The 22,234-nt window shown below is 47.8% G+C and overlaps 1 protein-coding gene across 1 annotated transcript; it reads right to left on the bottom strand.

Moving 5' to 3' along the window:
• Window positions 1-580: 580 nt before the first annotated feature.
• On the bottom strand, window positions 581-1,507 carry LOC124657622. The gene has a single exon (XM_047196143.1). It carries the CDS (start codon window positions 1,505-1,507, stop codon window positions 581-583), a length of 927 nt encoding a protein of 308 aa, XP_047052099.1.
• Window positions 1,508-22,234: the final 20,727 nt, after the last annotated feature.

The raw sequence follows: 22,234 nt of genomic DNA, 5'->3' as shown, positions 1-22,234 counted from the left end.
GTTTTAACAATACACAAACTATATATGCAGGGAGGTCCATATCTAGGATTTTAAGGTGCTTAATAATAAATCTAACAATTGGTGGCCCACATGTCAATGATGACGTGGCATCCATTCTAACAAATCGATATGCGGACATCCGTTTAGTTTTTTTTAGCATGTAGATGAGTTATATGTTTTGGAGGAAATTTTCCATCCACTCAAACCTCACACGTTACAAATCCTTTGAATCCTCTCTCTCTCTCTCTCTCTGAAACTTGGTCTACTAGGCTCTGACAGGCCATCATAAACACGCCATCTGATTATCCACATCCATAGGAAATAAGTTCCTATTTTATTTTACTTGACTAGGAGAGAAGTATTTGCTTGTTAAATTTTACAAAAGTTCCCTTAACACAAGATACATCTGTAAAACAGCAACAACTCAATTCGATGAACGGAAGTAGTATTACTAATAAACGATCACGAACACAAGCAATAAAGCATCAGAAACTATTTAATCGCGAACAAACGCAAGCGGTCGATCACAAGCTCACACAGATACAACCGTTTCTCTATGCTACCTAAGACAGCCAGAATCCTAGCATAAGATAACTCGGAAGGTAGGTGGCCACGGCAGCTCTAGCATGTACTCCAGCTCGACGTGCCCGCCCGGTAGCATGACCGACGCGGACTGAGACGAGAGCTCGCCGGACTCTTTGTCAAATGCAAGAACGTAGTTTCCGACCGACCAATGGGCGAACCGCTTGTTGCTCCCGATGAAGCTGATCGGCCCCGCGGCCGTCCAGTAGTCCTTGCCGCATAGCACCCTGCTGCTACTCGCGGTGGCGCCGGAGGAGGTCCAGCGGCCACCAGAGGCGGGGGACAAGGCATAGGTCTTGGCGATGCTATTTTGATAGGACACGCACATCACCCTGAAATTTGACAGACTGATGCGCGCCCTTGCGTCCTCGCCGTGGAGCAGGACGGCAGCGACGAAATGGCTTCCGTGGAACCACCCCGAGGGAGGGATCGTCATGTAGCGACGTGCCAGGGGCTCGCAGACGATGGCACGTGACAGCTTCACCCAAGACCATCCATCTTCGGCGTGGTTGAAGTCCAGAAGGAGTAGGAGGCCGCCCCGAACGTCGGCGAGCTCCATTATGACCTCGCCGTCTTTCGTCCGAGGGAGGAAGTCGAGCTCCAGATTCGTTGCGACGGCCCCCATCCAAGGTGGCCGGGCAGAGGGAAAGAAGACGGGATGACGGCCAGGCATACGCCAGCCGTGTGAGCGCTCATCGACGAGGTAGTTGCCGGCAACTTTGGTGGACGGCGCGCCGTGGAGAGCGCAGAGGACGCGGAAGCTCTCGGCCACGATGATGTGGCGCCAGCGCCTGCAGGTCACAGCGGCGCGGACTAGGTCCACAGGCTTGGTGAGGCGCACGAACACGAGGCCAAGAAGTTCGTCCGGGATGGCGTCAGCCTTGTCCTCCATGGCGGATTTCCGGCTGGGGCCGTCGTCCCCCATCTCCGGCTGGACCTAACTTTTTTTTGAATATCGACCGGGCAGCCCGAGCTGTATCGTACGAGTGAAAGTTATAAGTGGAGGATGTCAGATTTTTTTTCGAACAACGGAGTTTTTGACCATTTTCACGCGGCACGGCAGATGTACAAAGGAGGAGATTTTTTACCAATGGTACTACGGCATATACAAATGGTAAGTAAATTTTCCTCCTAGTCCCCTATAGAACGGAGGTCGCAATGGAGTACTCTAGTGAGCAGAGACTTGACTTGTCTGGTTAATGCCTGTCATGCCCAAGTGAACAGTTGAATGGCCCGTCGTATCATCCGTTGCTGCCCGACAAAGAAGCCGCCCTATGTATGTAATTGTTTCTGCCTTGTGCATAGAGATATGCACATACAACCCAGGTTTCCGACTAGCGGTGTTCCCTATTTGGTAAATTTATGTTGCATTAATATATAAAATCTCCTTATTTCTTCCACTCACATATTGATATGTTGGTTGAATCTTACATACCATCTAGATCATGCATGCAATAACAATTCCACGTGGTATCAGACTTGAAAATCAAACACTGGTTCAAATCGTTACCAACACGATAGTAAAAGTAAATATTTATTTCCTCCCTAAAAGAATATCATCCACGCACGTTTGTATGAAGTTGCGATATGTAAAAAATTATCCTCCCTAAACCCTAACCCATAACCATAAACCCTAGTTAACCCTAACCCTGAACCCTAATAATAAACCAAGAGGCTATATAATAGATATTAATTCTCTCTCTCTATGTATAGTGGGACTATACTACAACCCCTAAGAGGTTGTATAATAGCTTTAATTCTACAAACCCCTCACTAAATACATTCTAAACCTGACTCACCCACTCAACCTATAAACCCACCTTCGCCAATACTAAACTACCCTCAACCTACATTCCTCGCACCCACCGCAGCCTGCCCTCCTGCCAACCTCACCCACTCCGCTTTCCGCCACACACCCCCACTGCATTCTGACCCCACACGTACCCTACCACACGCCTCTCGCCGACCCCACCCCGACCCACGTACCTCTTGTGCTAACCCCAACCCCAACACCACATTCCGCCAAAACCCACCACAAACCCTTCCTCCCACCGCCCCCGCCCACCTCGCGCTGACACCATTCGACCTTCCACCGACCCCAGACTACCCAATTTTATACAAGATTCCGACTAGCGGTGTGCCCTATTTGGTAAATTTACGTTGCATTAATATGTAAAATTTTCCTTATTTCTTCCACTCACATATTGATATGTTGGTTGAATCTTACATACCATCTAGATCATGCATGCAATAACAATTCCACGTGGTATGAGACTTGAAAGCCAAACACTGGTTCAAATCCTTAGCAACACGATACTAATTAAAAGTAAATATTTCTTTCCTCCCTAAAAGAATATCATCCACACATGTGTGTATGACGTTGCGATATGTAAAAAATCATCCTCCCTAAACCCTAACCCTAAATCATAAACCCTAACCCTAACCCTAAACCCTAATAATAAACCAAGAGGTTATATATAATAGATATTAATTATGTCTCTATATATAGTGGGACTATATACTACAACCCCCTAAGAGGATGTATAACATCTATTAATTCTACAAACCCCTCGCTAAAGATATTCTAAACCCGACTCACACCCACTCATCAACTGATAAAGCCACCTCCGCCAATACTAAACTACACTCATCCTACATATACCCCAAACCCACCGTAGCCTGCCTCCTACCAACCTCATCCACCCCGCTTTCCGTCGACCCCCACAACCCCACTACATTCCGACCCCACACGTACCCTACCACGCCTCCCACCGACCCTACCTCGACCCACGTACCTCTTGTGCTAACCCAACCCCAACACCACATTCCGCTAAATCCACCACAAACCCTTCCTCCCACCGACCCAACCCACCTCCCGCTGACACTCATTCGACCTTCCACAGACCCGTGACTACGTACCCAGGTTTTATACAAGATTTCAACTAGCGGTGTGACCTACTAATTTTATAAATTTACGTTGCATTAATATATAAAATTTTCTCGTTTCTTCCAATCACATATTGATATGTTGGTTGAATCTTACATACCATCTAGATCATGCCATGCAATAACAATTCCACATGGTATTAAACTTGAAAATGAAACACTGGTTCAAATCCTTAATTCACTGGTAGAAAAAAGGCCTTCCGTCCAGCCCCATTAGTCGCGGAAATGCAAAAACCGCGACCAATGGGGCCTTTAGTCACGGCTCGGTTGCCCAACCGCGACCAAAGGCCCGGGCCTGCAGCGCGCTCGGTGGCCAGCCGGTGGACGGGAGGGCTTTAGTCGCGGTTGGCCGGGCCAACCGCGACTAAATGTCCTCGAGCCTGGCCCAAAGGCCTTCAGTCGCGGTTGGCCAGGCCAACCGCGACTAAAGCCCCTCCCCTATATATACCAGCCAGCCCACAGCACAGCCATTTGGTGCCCACTTCTCTTCACAAACTTCACAAGGGGGTGTAGGTTTGCTTTTGGCTCTTCTTATGCACACAAGGTGTTTGATGAAATGTCCCAAGAGCATGAAACAAACATGATATGAAGTGTCGGAGCCACACTTGATCGAGCTTCCTCATTTATTTTTTCCTCCTCGATCGCGGTTAGCAACAACACTTGAACCTTTCATATATATGTGTCATTGATAAAATATGCATATGTGTGTAGTTCATTGTTTAATTTCTATTTAATTAGTTTAACAAATGCATATGCGATGGTTAATTATATATTTTGTATTATAATAATGCAGATGAATCGGCAATGGATGTACGCTAGCCGACTCTCCGGCAAATTCACTACGGGTTTGCAAGATTTCCTCGTAGTGGCTAATGCGAACAAGCAGGGGGGTTTTGTTATCTCGTCCATGTGTTAACCGTAAGAATCGAAGGGTTACTCTTCCTCAAGGGAAGTTCACGTGCACCTGATTCGGCATGGTTTCATGCCAAGCTATAATTGTTGGACCAAGCATGGAGAAAGAGGGGTTATAATGGAAGAAGATGAAGAAGGGGATGACATCGATGAGAGCTATCTTGATCATTTCGGTGATACTTTCATGGATGATGCTCGAAGGTGGGGAAGGTGAAGGGGAAGGTGATCAAGAAGAGGCACGTGATGAGCCCGCCGATGATCTTGGTCGGACCATTGCCGATGCACGGAGTCGGCTACGAAACCGAAAAGGAGAGGGAGAATTTGGATCGCATGTTAGAGGATCACAAAAAGTCGCCGTACCCGGGATGCGATAATGGTCCGAAAAAGCTGGGCTGCACACTGGATTTGCCGAGATGGAAGGCACAGGAAGGTGTAGCCGACTCGGGATTTGAAAACTTGCTGAAAATGTTGAAGAATATGTTTCCAAAGAATAACGAGTTGCCCTCCAAGTACGTATGAAGCAAAGAAGGTTGTCTCGCCCTCTAGGTTTAGAGGTTCGAAGATACATGCATGCATCAACGACCGCATCCTCTACCGCGGTGAATACGAGAATTTGAATGAATGCCCGGTATGCACCGCATTGCGTTATAAGATCGAGGCGATGACCCCGGTGACGATGTCGAGGGCCGGAAACCCAGGAAGAAGGTTCCCGCCAAGGTGATGTGGTATGCTCCTATAATACCACGGTTGAAACGTCTCGTTCGGGAACAAAGAGCATGCCAAGTTGTTGAGATGGCACAAAGAGGACCGTAAGTCGGACGGGGAGTTGAGACACCCCGCAGATGGAACGCAATGGAGAAAGATCGACGGAGAGTTTAAAGATTTTGCAGCCGACGCAAGGAACATAAGATTTGGTCTAAGTACGGATGGCATGAATCCTTTCGAGCGAGCGAGCTCCAGCCATAGCACTCGGCCCGTGACTCTATGCATCTACAACCTTCCTCCTTGGTTGTGCATGAAGCGGAAGTTCATTATGATGCCGGTGCTCATCCAAGGTCCGAAGCAACCCGGCAACGACATCGATGTGTACCTAAGGCCATTAGTTGATGAACTTTTACGGTTGTGGGGCAGACCTGGTGTCCGTGTGTGGGATGAGCACAAAGAAGAGGAATTTGACCTACGAGCGTTGCTTTTCGTAACCATCAACGATTGGCCTCGCTCTTAGTAACCTTTCGGGACAGTCAAATAAGGGATACAATGCATGCACGCACCGCTTACATGAGACCGAAAGTGTACATTTGCCAAATTGTAAGAAGAACGTGTACATGGGGCATCGTCGATTTCTTCCCAAAAATCATAACGTAAGAAAGCGCGGCAAGCATTACAACGGCAAGGCGGATCACCGGCCGAAGCTCGCGGAACGCACCGGTGCTGAGGTATTTGATATGGTAAAGGATTTGAAAGTCATCTTTGGAAAGGGTCCTGGCGGACAATCGGTTCCGAAGGGAGCCGACGGGCACGTAGCCATGTGGAAGAAGAAATCTATATTCCGGGAGCTAGAATATTGGAAAGTCCTAGAAGTCCGCTCTCGCAATCGACGTGATGCACGTTACGAAGAATATTTGCGTGAACATCCTAAGCTTCTTGGGCGTGTATGGGAAGTCAAATGATACAAAGGAAGCACTGCAGGACCAAGCAAAGTTTGAAAGACCCCGATGACTCGTATCCGGAACGGTTTCAAGGTCGTGCCGCCTACGCTCCGACCAAAGAAGAGAAGGTCATCTTTTTTGAATGCCCGAGCGATATTAAGGTCCCGTCCGGATTCTCGTCCAATATAAAGGGAATAATAAACATGGCGGAGAAAAAGTTCCAAAACCCGAAGTCTCACGACCGCCACGTGATTATGACGCAATTGCTTCCGATTGCTTTGAGGGGCTCCTGCCGGAAAATGTTCGAGTAGCCATTGTGAAGCTATGTGCATTCCTCAATGCAATCTCTCGTAAGGTAATCAATCCGAAGTTCTACCGCGGTTGCGTAACGATGTGGTCCAATGTCTTGTCGAGTTTCGAGTTGGTGTTCCCGCCATCCTTCTTCGATATTATGACGCACCTCCTGGTTCACCTAGTCGAAGAGATTTCCATTCTCGGTCCCGTATTTCTACACAATATGTTCCCCTTCGAGAGGTTCATGGGAGTATTAAAGAAATATGTTCGTAACCGTGCTAGGCCGGAAGGAAGCATCGCCAAGGGCTATGGAAATGAGGAGGTAATTGAGTTTTGTGTTGACTTTGTTCCTGACCTTAAGCCGATTGGTCTTCCTCGATCGCGGCACGAGGGGAGACTAAGTGGAAAAGGCACGATCGGAAGGAAATCAACGATATGTATGGACGGCCATTCTCCGATCGAAGCACACCACACAGCTTCCGACCAATTCCAGCTTGGTGGCTCCGTACTTTGAGAAACACAAGAATATTTTACGCTCGTACAACCCGGGAAGCCCGAATCCCGGATTAGGAAGGCCCACATGGAGACTTTCGGCGGTTGGTTGAGAAAACATTTCATGAGTGACAATGAGGTTGTAGATCAGCTGTACATGTTGGCCAAGACACCATCTTCGACTATAACGACTTTCCAAGGGTACGAGATAAATGGGAATACATTTTACACGATCGCCCAAGATAAAAAGAGCACCAACCAAAACAAGTGGTGTCCGCTTTGATGCACCAACCGAGAATGGGCAAAAGGTCACATATTATGGTTACATAGAGGAGATATGGGAACTTGACTATGGACCCTCCTTCAAGGTCCCTTTGTTCCGGTGCAAATGGTTCAAGCTAACAGGAGGTGGGGTAAAGGTGGACCAGCAATACGGAATGACAATGGTGGATTTCAACAATCTTGGTTACCTTGACGAACCATTCGTCCTAGCGAAAGATGTCGCTCGGGTTTTCTATGTCAAGGACATGAGTAGCAAACCGAGGAAACGGAAAGATAAGAAAACGATCAGTACATCATGCGATGATCCAAAGCGCCACATTGTTCTTTCAGGGAAAAGAAACATCGTGGGAGTGGAGGACAAGACAGACATGTCAGAAGATTATAATATGTTTGGTGAAATTCCGCCCTTCAAAGTGAACACCGATCCAAGCATTAAGTTAAATGATGAGGATGCTCCATGGATACGGCCCAATCGTAAGCAAGCAGGGACACAAGGGAAGAAATGATGTGTAATAATTTATTGTACCAAACTTTGTTGAATGGATCATGTGAATTATATTGCCCGTGATGTGTTTGGTGTCCATTTTCGAATGATTCGATTGATTCGAGAGATAGCACTGATGATACATGAAATTTGGAGTGATTTAGTCATACTCCTGCCTAGGCGTATAATATGCATACTCGTAGTCTTCATAGTCGCCGCCGTTGTACCGGTAGTCGTCGCCTTCTAAGTTACCGCCGTCGTCGCCGCTCTGTCGTCGCCGTCGTCGGGCGGCGCTCGTGGCTCGAACCGAGGGTAGCGCAGCGGGGGATATCGCCGGCCGTGATGTAGTCCATGACGCTCGCGAGTCCGGCCGTACCACCATAGCCGACGGCCGGCCTCGTGGAAGTTCCCGGGAGGCGGACCGTCCTCCTCATACCCGGCGAGCGCCCTCTCACGCCGATTGATGAAGAAGGCGTCCCAAGTATGCTGGTTATCGGGATGCCGCGGGGATTCATCCGCTGCTCCGGCGTGAGGTCGAGGTAGTAGTGGTTCGTGATGGCTGCCCGGCGCGCAGCACCCGAGGGAGGGAGGGACCGGCACGCCGCCGGCGCTTAGGCTCCGGCCGGAGGGGACGCGGTAGCCCGGTGGGCAAGGGTAGTTCGAGGCGCAAAGCTCCTCCACTCGCCGGTAGGTTAGAGTGGGTGCGGTGGAAGCCATGAGAGAGTGATGAGAGATTGGAGAGATGTGATAATGTCGGCCAAGCCGGGCAACATATATGTAGTGAGAAATGGCGGGAAAAATGGGAGCGGGAAGACAGGAGGCGGGAAGAAAGTGGCGGGAAGAAAGAGGCGGGAAGAAAGAGTCAGGCGGGAAGAAATTGGCGGGAAGAAAGAGGCGGGAAAGACGAGAGGCTGGAAGAGGGGGCCGGCGGAAAGACGAGAGGCCGGAAGAGGGGGCCGGCGCCGAAAGACAGAGGCGGCCGTGAAGAACCGGGTGGGAAGATTTTTATTTTTCTGAATTTTTTGATATATTACTTGTATTTTTAAGATTTTTAAATGAATTAGTTTTATTTTACTGAATTTTTTTATATATTATTTGTATTTTTAAGATTTTTAAATGAATTAGTTTTATTTTTCTGAATTTTTTAATATATTATTTGTATTTTTAAGATTTTTAATGAATTAGTTTTATTTTTCTGAATTTTTTGATATATTATTTGTATTTTTAAGATTTTTAAATGAATTAGTTTTATTTTTCTGAATTTTTTGATATATTATTTGTATTTTTAAGATTTTTAAATGAACTAGTTTTGTTTTTCTTTAATTTTTTATATATTATTTGTATTTTTCATATTTTGAAATGAATTAGTTGTATTTTTCTGAATTTATTGATATATTATATGTATTTTTAACATTTTGAAAAATAAAAGTAATTTGAAAAATACCCATTAGTCGCGGTTGGCCTCGCCAACCGCGACTAAAGGGTTTTTCCGCGGGAAACGAAAAACGGCGAAAAATGGCCTTTGGTCGCGGTTGGGGACCCCAACCGCGACTAAAGGTACCCCTTTAGAGCATCCCCACTCGTTGGCGCTCCCCACGCCCAAATCCGGCGATATTTTCGTCCGGATTGGAGGAAGATTTGGCGTGGGGAGCGCCGAAGTTCCAGCCGTCCCCCCGGCAGGAAACCCCCAACGTCGACCATTTGACATATTTCAAACGAATTTATTAAATTTAACAAGTTCGGCGACCAACAGTACGAAAATTGTTGAAACAAATTCGGCGAAAATAATTGTACAATGTTTAACAAGTGCTGAAACAAATGAAGCACACAATTTCACAATTTTTCAAACAAATTAGGCGTTGGCGTTGGCGTTGCCTCGGAGCCTCCATATGTGCTCCACTAGATCATCTTGCAGCAGCTGATGCATTGTAGAGTCTCGAATCTCCTGACGCATAGCAATGAAGGCGGCCCATGATGGAGGCACTCGTGATTAGGGCCGTGCAAGAGGCCCCTCTCTCTCATATGGTGCTTCTTGCTCAGCCGGAGGAACCGGATGCTTTCGCTCATTTTCAATAATCATATTGTGTAGGCACACACAAGCAGTTCATCACCTCCCACATCCGATCTTTGGACCAAGTCGGAGCGGGGAACCGGACGACAGACAAATCTCTCGCTGGAGGACACCAAATGCACGCTCGACGTCCTTTCGGCAAGCTTCTTGTCTCTTCACAAACTCGCTGAGTTTGGGGGTGCTAGGATTCGAGATAGTCTTCACAAATGTTGCCCACTTTGGATAGATACCGTCTCGCAAGGTAGTATCCTTTGTTGTAGTGCCGACCATTGATCACATAGTCCACCGGGGAGCATGACCCTCAACAAGCTTGGAAAAGACCGGGGAGCAGCTTTAGGACGTTGATGTCATTGTTGGATCCAGGCATACCAAAGAAAGAGTGCCAAATCCGGAGATCATGGGTAGCCATCGCTTCAAGTATCACGATGCAGCCTTTTTTGTGACCCTTGTACATTCCCTCGCCACGCAAACGGACAGCTTCTTCCATTGCCAATGCATGCAGTCAATGCTTCCAAGCATCCCCGGAAAACCTCTAGCTTCATTTGTTGCAAGGATCCTCTCAGTGTCTTCGACAGTGGGTGATCTCAAGTAATAGTCCCCGAACACTGCTATGACGGCCCTGCAGAACCGGTAGAAACAATCAAGGGCGGTGGACTCCGCCATCCGAAGATAGTCATCTCGCAGTATCACCGGGAGCTCCATACGCCGAGCATCCTCATTGCCACCGTGCACTTCGCAAGTGACGAAAATCCAACCAAACCAGTGCAATCCGCCTTGCATCCGAAGTAGGGATCAAAGTGGCGGATGGCATACACAATTTGCGAAATAACTTTCGCTCATCCTGAAACGACGCCGGAAAACACTCTCACCGTGCAACGGATTGTCGGCGAAGTAGTCGGCGTACAACATGCGCAGCCCTCCATTCGCCGTCTCGGCTTGCACTTCCGGCGACTCGGTGCCGACCCACCACGTCGACCGGTTGCCGGTCCGGCGTACATGCTTGCCAAGCAACCGAGGATCATCATGTGCTCCTCGTCTTGGGCGGCTGCTGCCATCTCTTCTTGCATCAGCTCGACGAACATCTGCTCCTCCTCTTCGTCCGAGTCCATGGCCGGCGAGGCAAATGGACGAACACCTGACGGGCGTGGTCGAGGCAACCCGAGCCGCGAGCGGCGACGAGCAAGCAGGCCGGCGGAAGAGCAAGCAGACCGGCGGAATATAGGCAGGTGGGGAAGGAGGGGCGGCGGAATCTAGGCAACAAGCCGGCGGGGTGGTGCCGGCGGCGAGAGAGATACGAGGGTGGGGGAGATTTTGAGCGACGTGGCGGTGGGGTTCGTGCGTCGAGTCACCGACCGGATCGGGCCCTTCCCCGCTTTTCACTCGTCCGGAGTCCCCGAGCGCTCCCGGGGGCCGGGGATGGCGTGGGATCGCCGGATGAAATTAGGCCCAAATCCGGACGAAAACGAGGAACCGGGGGCGCGACTGGGCCGATTTACGCCGTCCGGATGTAAAAAACGCTCGCCGGGGGCCTGTTCGGGGGGACGAGTGGAGATGCTCTTAGTCGCGGTTGGGGTCCCCAACCGCGACCAAAGGTCGCCCACTATAAATTGCGCGCCCGAACCGCCGCTGCCCCCATCGTCTTCTCCGATCGTCTCCGCGCGAAGAACTCGTCTCTCGGACGCCGTCGGCTGCCCGCCGCGCTCGCCGACCGCGCCGCCCTCCGCCGCCGCCGCCTCTCCTTCGCGGTCGTCGAACTCGTCGCCCGCGTCCGCGCGCCCTCCGCCGCCGCCGCCCTCCTCTGCGCGTACGTCTCTGCGCGCCCTCCTGCCGCCGCCGCCCTCCTCTGCGCGCACACCGTCGCGCGCCGCCCTCCCTCGCACAACGTCGCGCGCTGGCGGCGGCCGCCGAGGCGCGCACACCACACGTGCCGCCACGCCGCCGGCCGGCCGGCCGGCACGACACACGGGCCGGAGATCGAGGGCGGCGCGCACGCGCGTGTACCGTACGTGTGGCGCGCGCCCCTCTCTCCGATTTTTTTAACTTAATTAACTAAAATTTAAATTTGACTTAACTAATTTTTTAGTTCTAATTATAAATTTGACTTAACTAAAATTTAAATTAAATCTCATCTTAACAAAATTAACTATATAAATTTAACAAAATTTGAATTAAATCTCTAGCTATCTTAACATAATTTTAATTATAAATTTGACTTAACTAGAAAATTAACTTAACAAAATTTTAATTATAAATTTGATTTAACTACTTAACAAAATTAACTCTATAAATTTAAATCTATAACAAAATTTGAATTAATTAAATCTCTATCTTAACAAAATTTCAATTATAAATTTGACTTAACAAATTTTTTATCTCTATCGCCGCCCCCTCCGTATATAGAGGAGAGACAGAAACACACCGACCCCGCGTGTATACAGAGGGGGCGGCGAGGGGGCGACGCCACCGCCACCGCCGCCCCCCTTTCGCCACCGCCACCGCCGCCCCCCTTTCGCCACCGCCACCGCCGCCCCCCTTTCGCCACCGCCACCGCCGCTCCCCCTTCGCCACCGCCGCCCTTTCGCCACCGCCGCCCTTTCGCCACCGCCGCCCTTTCGCCACCGCCGCCCTCTCTATTTATATGTAGAAGAGATGTGATAATAATGCTGGCATACACAGTTACTTAGTTTTTACTACATGTTTTCAGGACTGACATATGGCGGACGATAGAGCTGACCCGATTATGGAGAACTATGATCCAGAAATTGAAGAACAGCTATTTGGCATCATAAAAGGCGATATTCCTTATGTGCCGACCGAACAAGATGAAGAGGATATTTCTTCTTATCCGAATCTTGACGGTCAAGATGAAGGCCGTCAGCAAGATGATGGGGAAGAAACGTCGATCAACGACGATCTTCAATTGCAAGTAGCAACTAGCTCCGGCGCCGAGGTATATATATATACATTTTTCCTCTGGTGATACAAACTTACTGATTTGAATAAATATGTGTGTACTAACACGCGCGACTCTCTTTCTTATTTTAGCCCTCGGCCGGATCGTCGAAAAAATCGAGTACGTCGTCGTCAAAGCGTGGCGCAACCAAGACGCTCAAACCAGGAGAAACATATACCATCGAGGTTGTCGACAGTGCAACCGGCAGGCCGCTGGAGCCCCCGAAGTACGCCACCAAGTTTATCAACCAATGCGGAGCCGTTGTTAGAGACAACATCTCGATCACCCTCCGGGAGTGGAATGAGCCAAAGAAGGCACGTCTTGGTTTCACTTTTGTTGACAAGAGAACTAAAAAGGATTGCTTTCAAAAGCTTATGGAGCATTTCATCCTACCTCCGGAATACCACAAATTCGATGAGGCGGGTAACAAGATTCAGGAAAACAAGGAGAGGAGGAGGCTACTCAAACACTTCGCTCTTGGTAAGATGGCCGATACATTCCGGAAATTCAAGCAGAATCTAGCCCGTGACTATGTCAACCGAACAAGACTCCGGAATTCAAAGGACAAGTATGAGAGACTTGAACATGATTGGCCAGAATTTGTGAAGCAGAAGAAATCGGAGCATTTCATTGAAATATCGAAAAAAATAAGGAAAATGCGGCTAAGAAGGAGTACAATCATGTTATGGGGCCAGGAGGGTATCGCTTTTGGGAGCCTAAGTGGGAGAAGATGGAGAACGAGCGGAGGAGGCGAGGAATCCGTCCAGGTACGGAGGGATGGGACCGAAGGGCCAAAAGCGGGTGGTACGGGCATGGGGGAACGCTAGACCCGGAGACAGGGGCGTGTGTTTACGGGAACAAAATGTTTAAACCCACCCAAGCCCTTATTGACGCAATGAGGGATGCTCAAGAGGGGAAGATCAAGTTCAACGGAGAGAACGACGCGCCGACAAGAGCCCTCGGAATCCCGAACACGGAGGACGTGTACGAGGCATGCCCGGGAACATTACGTGGAAAGAAGGGTTCTCCCGAGACGATGACCCGTACGGTTGCGTAAGCCGTAAGAGAAAGTCGGATCGGGATGCCGATGTTGTGGCGCGGTTGGCATCGGAAGTCGATGAGATGAAGAAAACCCCGTCTATACTAGTACAGAGAGATCGGCAGCCGGGACGCATGAAGATCATCCAGCGGATCTCGGAAGCCGCCAGCGGAGAAGCAGCCGTGGCTTCCACGGAGGTCCAGCCCGGCTACCGATGCACCGGAGATCCAAATTACCGCACCGGAGCCTCCTCGCTACCCCGTGGACGATGTAAAGGAGATGAAACAATGTCATCTGCATTATCCTACCGGGAACATGTCCACGAAGGTAGCCATCGGCAATGCTTTGCCATGTGAGCTCGGAGCACTCCACCACAACAATCCCATTGCAGATGGCTATGCCCGTGTCACGGTGGAGGAAATAGTCCCGTGGTTTGAGGACCCGGAGATTGACATTGCTACACCCGAAGGGGAGAGAAGACTTGGAGGTGTCAAGCGCCGCTTATTCTCTCGGAAAAAGAAGTTTATCAAGTTTCCAGACGAGGCGCCAAGGCGAACAAGTCCACCCCCCTCCGGTGGTGGTGGCGGCGGCGGCGGCGGCGGCGGTGGTGGTGGTTCACCTACACCTCCTTCACGTCAGCCGACGCCGCCCCCCAATTCACCTCCGGCGGGTAAGCAGACGCCGCCCCCCAGTCCACCTCCGGCGAAGAAGCAGCCGCCCCAGCAAAGAAGAAGAAGCAGTCCCGGACTATTAACCCGGACCCTTATGTACCTAGGACCACAAAGATACCGGAGCCATCACCGAAGCCTCTCACCCCGAGACCTTATGACCTTAGTGTGGAGGAAAATGCAGCGGTCGTGGCTGCTCGAAGATGAGAAATGGCAGGCGGACTGCAAGAAGAAAAGAGAGCCCGAGCCCAAGCGTATATTCCGACAAGCGTAAGAAGTGGGCTAAGTCATTTTTGACCGAACCGTCCCAAGCCGCGAAGAATCCGCTCGACTACTATTCACATGAACTTCGTAGGCAAGCATTCATCTTGAAGGAGAAGCAAGAGTTGGCGGAGAAGCAGGAGAAGAAAGCCTCTCATAGTGAAAGTAAAAAGAGGGGAAACAAGTTGCCCAGCTCGGGGAACAGAGTAAACAATCCATCGCCCCTCTCATAGTGAAAGCCGCCGGTCCGGATGACCCCGAAATCATAGCAGCTGCGGCAAGACAGGATTGATCAGTAGCGAGTGCCATAGAACAAGCGGCCAACTTAGGTCCGACTCTTCGTGCAAGTGTTAGGCCTTGATGAGGCAACAATGAAGGACGTAGTAATTACATATGTGTCGAATGGGCCTCTCGTCGAGCCTCGCGCGAGAAAAGGATCTACCTCCACAAATGACAGAGTCCGCTAAATTGGTACAAGGCTTACATAAAATTAAAAACGCCAAAGACTATATTTATGCGGAAGTTAGACCCGAGCATCACTTCAAACATTACTATGTACAAATTCATCGGAGTGAATTGTTCCAGCTTTTCAATCTGCGCGAGCTCGACAAATCTATCATCGGTTGCTACGTTCGTAAGTGATTTATTTCTACCCCATCTCGTTCATTGCTCGCACTATATATATATATATATATATATATATTGTCCTAATTAACTATCTTGTTGTGTATGCGGAATGAAGAAGCGGGAATGCATAATAAGGAACATCCATGATGTTGGGTTCATTGACCCACATATCGTTAATTCATATGTGTTACAACATTTTCCCGCCGACATGGAGGCCGACCTGTGGATGTTTTTTTCAAGCCAGGAACTCAAAAGTGATATTCTATTTCCTTACCATTTTGGGTGAGTGTTTCTGTCTTGAGCACATTCTCTTTTGTTTACTCTAATCGATGAGTTAATTATGCATGACTATGCATGTATCGTGTCCGCAGGTTCCACTCGGATTCCGCTAGTAATTCAATTTCACGACCCACGCTCTCATCCACGACTCTCTGAATATGAATGCAAAGCTTTGGGCCGACTTGAGAAAAATGATGCAGTAGTAATTATATATTTTCATTCACTTGCGCTCTATATCGATCGGCCTATTTTGTTCATTTCCTAATATCAAGTAACTAATAACTCTCTTGTTCATTTAATTTTCTTTGCCTCGTAGGGTTTGGACACGGTTCGTAAACACAAAGGTCGGTGAATTCAAAAAAGAGCTACAAGTGGAAAAGGGTAGTGTCTCGCGATCGGAGATATTCAGCCAAAGGGGACCAATCTATGTGGATACTATGTTTGTGAGATGATCCGGAGATACACCTCCGAGCGGATTTCGTGTCGAAAAACATTAGCAGGAATAACCTTCGGAAGACGCTTAGTCTAGAAGCTCGCTTCCGACCAATCCAAGAGGAACTAGCCGGATGGATCGCGAAGCAAGTCATCGATCCTATAGGAGAACACTATGTAGAGGACGTAGAACTTCATATGCGAGAAATCATATGTATGGAAACTAGTTCAAAATTGTATATGGTCATCGATATTGAATATATATTGTCAATTCCTCTTGAATTCTTTTTGGTTCTAATTTCAAATTTGTTTGAAATTGTACGTTCATATGCATGTATATGTAGTACCGTAGAATATGTGAAACTCCTTCAAAATTAAAATAAAACAGAAAAGAAAATAAAACAATACAAACTAAAAAGAAACCAGGTTTAGGGGGGGGCTAAAACCCTAAACCTGCAGGCGGCCTTTAGTCGCGGTTGGCCGAGAGAACCGCGACTAAAGGTCCTCCGCCCCGAAGGAGTGCTGGCGGCCACGTGGAGGCGCCTTTAGTCGCGGTTCGTAAGGAACCGCGACTAAAGGGGGGTGGGCTTTAGTCGCGCTTGCTTGGTCGCGGTTGCGCAACCGCGACCAATGGCAGTTGCGAACCGCGACCGAAGCCCTTTTTTCCACCAGTGATTAGCAACACGATGCTAAAAGTAAATATTTCTTTCCTCCTAAAAGAATAACATCCACGCACGTGTGTACATATGACGGTGCGATATGCAAAAAAGATCCTCCCTAAACCATAAACCCTAACCCTAAACCATAAACCCTAGTTAACCCTAACCCTAAACCCTAATAATAAACCAAGAGGTTATATAATAGATATTAATTATCTCTCTATATACGGTGGGACTATACTACAACCCTTAATTAAGAGGTTGTATAATAGCTATTAATTATACAAACCCCTCGCTAATTAAAGACATTCTAAACCTGACTCACCCACTCAATTGATAATTAAACCCACCTCCGCCAGTATAAATAACTATCCTCATCCATACCCCACACCCACCGCAGCCTGCCTCCTGCCAACCTCACCCACCCTGCTTTCCGCTGACCCACACACCCCCACTACTGTATTCCGACTCCACAGGTACCCTACCACACCTCCCGCCATGACCCCACCCCGACCCACGTACCTCTTGTGCTAACTCAATCCCAACACCACATTTTGCTAAACCCACCACAAACCCTTCCTTGCACACCGACCCGCCCACCTCCCGGTGACACCATTCGACCTTCCACCGACCCTAGACCACCCACCTACCGTCGACCCCACACACCCTACCTCGGCCACCCCGTCGACCCCAACCATCCCACCTTCCGTTAACCCCACCCTACCTCCCGCCGACCACCACACATCCCATATATCTCCCGCTAACCCCGCCCAACCTGCCTTTCGTGGACCACGTACATGTTTTATAGACTCTGGTATAGTTGGACCCCACACACCAACACAAATTAAATCCCACCACACACCTCACCCGCCAACCCCATACACCATGCCACACATTCCATGCATGGAGACCCCACACCACCTCAACTCTCTCTGTTCCACCCCACCTTCCGTCAACCCGACACACCAACTTTCTAGAAGTTAATTCATTCCATTTTTTAGGAAAGTTCACTTTATTTTTTTTTTGAAATTTCCCTTCATTTTTGGGAAGTTCACTTCACTGTTTTGGAAGTTCACTTCATTTTTTCTGAATTTCACTTTTCATTTTCTGATTGCGCTGTCCATGTTTTCGAAGTTCACTTTTTTTTTGGAAGTTCATTTTTTCTTTTTTGAAGTTAACTTAATATTTTTGGAAGTTCACTTCAATTTTTTGGAAGTTCTCTCAATTTTTTGGGAAGTTAACTTCATTTGTTCGAAGTTCACTACATTTTTGAAACTTCACTATTTTTTTGGAAGTTCTTTTTTTTTCAAAAGTTAAGCATCAATTTTTGGAAGTTCACTATTTTTTTGGAACTTCATTATATTTTTTCCAAGTTCACTTAATTTTATGTGCAAGTTTGCTTCATTTTTGGAGATTAACTTATTTTGGAGGTTCATATTTTTTTGGAATATATTCATATCTATTTTTTTGGAAGCTTACATTAACTATTTTTAAGGAATATATTACGAAAACCACACATGAGGGCTGCATGAACTTTGGCACGTGCAAATAAAAGAGAATACATAAGTGAGTATTTAGTGTCCTATACTATTCAAAAATCATTTTTTTGCGTGTAGGTCGTCTATTGTCATATTTTCGGATGAAACTTCACAGACACACAAGATATTATATAGGAGTATAACACTATCTAGGCCCATGCATGGTTTTATTTTAGATTTTTTGAAAACTGGTAAGTGCGAACATAAAAAAAATGTCTTCTGTTACTACCAATTTGCGGAGTGTTTGACCATTTGCACGCGGCACGGCAGATGTAAAAGGAGGAGATTTCTTTTACCCGCGCGCGACCATTTGCATGCGGCACGGCAGATGTAAAAGGAGGAGATTTTTTTACCAATGGTACTACGGCATATAAAAATGGTAAGTAAAACTAAATTTCCTCGTAGTGCAGGTCGCAATGGAGTACTCTAGTGAGCATAGACTTGACTCGTCGTGTTCATGCCTGTCAAGCCCTAGTAAACAGTGGAATGGCCCGTCGTATCATCCGTTGCCGACCGACAAAGAAGCCGCCCTCTGTCAGTTATTTGCTTCTGCCTCGTGCATAGAGAGAACAGAGAACAAAATCTTAAGCGGTTCTAAGCATTTTCCCCTTTTTTTGCATTAACCGCCCAGTAGCCTCTCTCCGGCTTACCCCCGCCGTTCGGTGTTCCGCTTGCACGCCGCTCCGCCGTCTTCACATCATCGGTCTAGCTATCCATCCAAGGTTCAAACTCGCGGCGCCGCTCGTACGCGTCCCGCAACATCTCCACAACCTTCGAGCTCGCAGCAGCGCTACCGGCGCTAGGCAAGCCTCACCTTCCTCAGCTGACCGGGCCAAAAACCCCATTATCTGCGGCTGGTCGACCATGGACGACGACGGAGGAGCCAACCGTGTCCGCGACTGGTTGGAGATGATGGATCACATTCTTGAGGTAATCTATTCTCTATCCGGCCCGATGTGCATGTCCCATATGTCCTATGCCGTCCCAGATCTGCACATTTCCTTGACACGGCTTGCGTCGCGAATCCCGCGATGTTGCCCCTTTGATCTTCCTTGTCTACTGCACACCAATCCGTGTACTTGGCCAAATGATAAAAGTGGTGATGGAAACAAAGTGACAGAAGTCACCTTGATGCCGCTAGATCATCCTTCTGAGCCAGCGCGCATCATACTCCCAGAGAGCGATTGCCACTGGGTTGGTTACAAGCGCCACTGGATAGCCGTGGTTTGTCGCGATAATCCGGTGCAGTGGTATTTGGTGAATTTGTACTCATGTACCAGGATTCCGATCCCGTCAATCCAAACTGCATAGTTTGAGAAACCACCATATTATGGGCCATTCACGTTTACACATGATTTCGCAATCACCAAACTGTGGAAGATTCATATGGCCGAGGCTCGTGAGTTCATCAACGGCAGGTGGATCTACAAGCTCATTGCCGTGTTCAGTCGTTTCATTGCCATACTTGCGACAGATCCTTGTTTTACTGGAAAGTCCAATAAGTGGACTGTCCTTACAAACACAAGTCTCACCCCGCGAGAGTATGTTGACGCTGCATGGAACTATGAGCGCATCTTCGCGGTCACAGCCTATACTGGCGATGTATTTGTGTGGGAACTACGTTCATACGGTTAGTTCGATATATACCACTACCAATGCGTAGTTCCTCGTTCTGGTAATGTGATAGTAAAACCATCTAACTTCATATTATTCTTTGGTTTTGCTGTGTGGTTTGGGCAGGATGGACAGCTAATCCACTGGTATTGGGGGCCCCAGTAATAAATGATGATGGAGACGCTGACGGCCAACTCAATGGTCGCCTAGATTATCGCCGCTGGTTCCCTGGCTTTGGCATTTCTTGATCATAATCACCATCCATCACTGATATGGATACATATCCGGGGCACTCTAGCCAATGCGAAAGACGATACTCTTTATTTCCCTCGCGGAGATTGACATTTTATCCATCTCTTCGGTGCTATGTTTTCGAAATGCCAGATTTGGACGAAGAATTCCAAGGGCCTGACCAGCCGTCGGGGTGGGTTCAGGTAGAGGGCCTCGGAGCTGATTCTCTCTTCCTGGGTTTGAACCACCCCTTAATGGGCAATCTTTCTGAAGATTTGGATTTGGTGGGGAAGTCAAGTTGGGTCTACATTTTGGATGATCGGGTAACTCTCAGAAGACATGCAGAAGCCTATTGGATCGGGCTGCACATTTCTAATGTACAACAACCAGTGGGAAGGTTCTTCAAGTACAACATGCAGACATGGGGAAGCACACAGACGCCGATGTGGGTCGTGCCTCGTGTGGCGATGAAGAATCGAATAGGATGATGTTTGCTAATAAGGTTCCACTTGTTCCAGCATAGCAATTGCTCTTCTTAGTTAGTGGCATGTTCTATCTGGTTGCAAAACTTGTGTTAGTACTTTTCATTTTGTTTTGGGTACTCCTATTGTAACTATTTCGCACTACTTGGTGTTTGACACCTGAACTGAAGATATGTTGTTTGAAGTCCCTGCGTGGACGTAATCTTGTAATGTTGCAGTTAACTGGTGCTGTAGTTTTCATTTCACGTCTTATGGCTGAACTGGTATCCTGTCAGGTCTAATCAGACATGTTGCATTCAGAAAAAAGCAGGGCCATTTAGGGTCTTCTATCAACAATAATAAACCTGAATCAGGAGACTTCGAATAATAAACCTGAATTAGGAGACTTCGAATAAAGCTCCTGGCCAAGCTGCAAGATCGTCCACTTTAAACGTTAGACGAAATGTAGCTTTCTTTTCTAGGCAGTTCTGTTGATCAGACATTCAGACTCCGTGTGGCCTCACCTAGCTATGTTTAGAATAAAAATCACAACTAAAAGATGTACAACCATCTCATGGGCTAGGTCCTTCCACATAGAGGTAGCCCAACTTCAGCCCATGAGGTCCAACCCACTTGTACCGTAGATTGCCTCATTGAGACAGCTAGCAGAGGCGGACCCACCTGTCTGAAATGTCTCCAAATATAGCATTCATATTGGCGGGGTGCTAGAAATTTTGAAACTGAGGAAATGTCCCTTCTACCCATCAGTCCCATAGTTGTAACATCTGAACCTGGTATCTGAGGACAAGGGTATTCTAGGACTTGTTACCCAATGCGACCATAACCTGCGCCTAGCCGAAATGTACAAAGTTTTCCCCCAATCGAACGATGAACGAACCCTAGATCGGCCTCCGCCTCCGCCTCCCCCCTCCGGCTATATCCACCATCGCCGTTAGCCTACCTCTCTGTCCCTCTCGCCGTACACATCGTTGCTACGCTATTGTTACATGTGGCCGTCCATTGTCCCGGCAACGCCCGCTAGTGCAGTTCCTGTCCATCTCCGATAGGAGATCTATGCGCATCGATAGTCCAACAATGGTGATACTATATTTTTTTGGCTCCGAGTTTTTTCTATTGTTTCTAGATGTTAGCGGTTGTTTTGCCAATTTGCTATGGACTAGCTAGTTGATTGTTCAACTGCGCTTATATAGAAACTTTGAGTAGTTAGTTTGTTATGGCAGGCACCGTTTCAGCCTACCTGCTGACTGATTCTGATGTACTTTTTTTTGGTTTCTCTACGAGTAGCGTCGTCTCAGTCCGCTTCAGTGAATAGATCGAGAGGAATACCCTCCTTTCTTAGCTGCGAGAGGAATCTCTGTGAGCAGCGTTTATATGTTCCCTTTTGTGTTCTATAAAACTAGGGATAAAACTATTGGAAATTGATATTAGGGGCTTGTTTGATTTGTAGGAATTACATACGATTCTCAAAGGATTTTATTCCTATGGGTTTTTTGTTCCCTAAATTGCCGTTTGATTTGTAGGAATAGAGCATGTAGGATTATTTCCTACCAACTTGTCCTAGCCTATTCATGTAGGAAACTTTTCATTAGGTGAGAGCTCTTGAAAAAATTTCTACGCTAGCTGAGTGAGTAACTGCTAGTTTTTTAAAGATCCAACTTGAAGTACTAATATTATAATTATTGATAGTTCCTCTGTTTTTTCTAGGCTGCTATCAAACAACAACTCCTATGAATCATTCC

The sequence above is a fragment of the Lolium rigidum genome, chromosome 5, assembly GCF_022539505.1.
Source record: "Lolium rigidum isolate FL_2022 chromosome 5, APGP_CSIRO_Lrig_0.1, whole genome shotgun sequence".
Lineage (NCBI taxonomy): Eukaryota > Viridiplantae > Streptophyta > Magnoliopsida > Poales > Poaceae > Lolium > Lolium rigidum.
Note: the sequence above shows the minus strand (reverse complement) of the source record. Positions and strands in the feature narration are given on the sequence as shown.

Excerpts from the sequence above, each read along its gene's own strand:
- LOC124657622 (XM_047196143.1), bottom strand. The coding sequence starts at position 1,507 with ATGGGGGACGACGGCCCCAGCCGGAAATCCGCCATGGAGGACAAGGCT.